The sequence below is a fragment of the Seriola lalandi genome, unplaced genomic scaffold, assembly GCF_002814215.2.
Source record: "Seriola lalandi dorsalis isolate HSWRI2012SDOR001 ecotype SW California unplaced genomic scaffold, Sedor1 jcf7180001975379, whole genome shotgun sequence".
Classification (NCBI taxonomy): Eukaryota; Metazoa; Chordata; class Actinopteri; order Carangiformes; family Carangidae; genus Seriola; species Seriola lalandi.
In genome coordinates, this window is record NW_019446045.1 from 1 (window position 1) to 1,529 (window position 1,529).

The window sequence follows — 1,529 nt, forward strand, 5'->3', positions numbered from 1 at the left end:
CTAGTCATCGCGTTCTTCCTGTGCTGGGCGCCGTACCACTGCCTCCTGCTGGTCAAGATGGTGGACAGCAAGAACAAGGTGGTGAAGATCTGGCACCCTTTGGCGAAGGGCGTCGCCTACTTCAACAGCTGTGTGAACCCGCTGTTGTACTTCTGCATGGGGCTGGATGTGAGGGGGCGGTTCAAGCAGAGTCTGGCGGGGGTGTACAAGAGGGCTCTGGCGGACGACGTGGACGGACAGACAACTCAGTCCAACGAGCGCTCTTTGGACGACAGCAGCGGGTCGAGACACACCAATGTCGTGGTGGCAGGGAGGAGCCAGACGTCAGTGGATGTAGCCAATGTCTGAGTCTCTCCCAGTGGTCGCCAAGCTCAGAGGATCATACACGTGGTTTTTCATGTTTTAGTGGAAGTTAAGCATCAAACATGTTTCAGAGGGAAACCAAATCAGTGTACAGGGTATAATCACTAGGTGAATGTATGTTTGTATGAGAGGGAGGCTGGGGAAAAGAGGGATGTATTCTCAAAAATTACATATATCAACATATATTTGGCATATACCAAGAAGAATGAAACACTTAGTGAAGACACAACATTAGAGCTTGGGAAATGGAATTTAAATGCATTTAATTCATTATTTAACTTTTTAAAAACCAACAATCCTTAAGATTTAAGGTGTCGGTTGTGTGCAGTCTTTACCTACATCATACCTGGGTTATTTTAAAAAGAATGTATGACAGGGAATGATGTTTTAGCTGATTACAGTCAGAGTTAGATTGTCTTTAACTTCCTTTGGGTGGAAGTAATGTATTTAAGAGAGAAACAGAATCAGTGGGCGGGGTATAATTATCTAAGGGATTAAAATCAGATCCTTCAGATAGGATTTGATGCTCAGAAGTTGTTGTTTCTTTTACTTAGTTTAGGAACAAGAGTGAGATTAGGTTAGACCCCCTACTCTCTGGAAATGAGTATGAAGTTTTAGCATCTGAAATCTAAATACAGACCTAATATGTCAGCAAATGTATTTTGATATGATTGCTAGGGTTAGGTAGTCACTCAAAACCAGAAGTTATTGGTTTCTATTTATGTTTATAATATTTTACAGGGATGTAAAAGAGAAGGATTTTGATATAAAAATACTCAAACACCAAATAGCACAACTAGCTGCAAAGAAACAAGTCCAATCTATTGATTCATTCTCTATATATCATGTTCATAGTTAGAAAACCCTTTGTTTTAGTATGACAGTGTGTACTAGTATGACTAATAGGCAGACTGTGAATGTGCCACGGGTGATGTAAAAGGTTAAACAAAAGCTCCTCCTTCCAGGCATCTGCTGATTTCTTTATTTCAGGAAGATACGAAAGTTTAGAGATGTGAAACTCGACGGTGAGAACAGCAACATGAAGACGGCATGTTCTTTATGTTTGTGCCACAAGACGACAATGCTGTGAACCGTCTAACGATAACCACTGCTGAATGCGCTCTGAAGCATGGAAGCATTTAACTCTTTGACACCCACATCCCAAA

The 1,529-nt window shown here is 41.6% G+C and overlaps 1 protein-coding gene across 1 annotated transcript; it reads left to right on the forward strand.

Moving 5' to 3' along the window:
* The first annotated feature begins 10 nt into the window (after positions 1 to 10).
* Positions 11 to 1,523, forward strand: LOC147820244 (formyl peptide receptor 2-like). The gene has a single exon (XM_087173892.1). The coding sequence runs from the start codon at positions 58 to 60 to the stop codon at positions 346 to 348; it is 291 nt and encodes a 96-aa protein (XP_087030018.1). The 5' UTR covers positions 11 to 57; the 3' UTR covers positions 349 to 1,523.
* Positions 1,524 to 1,529: the final 6 nt, after the last annotated feature.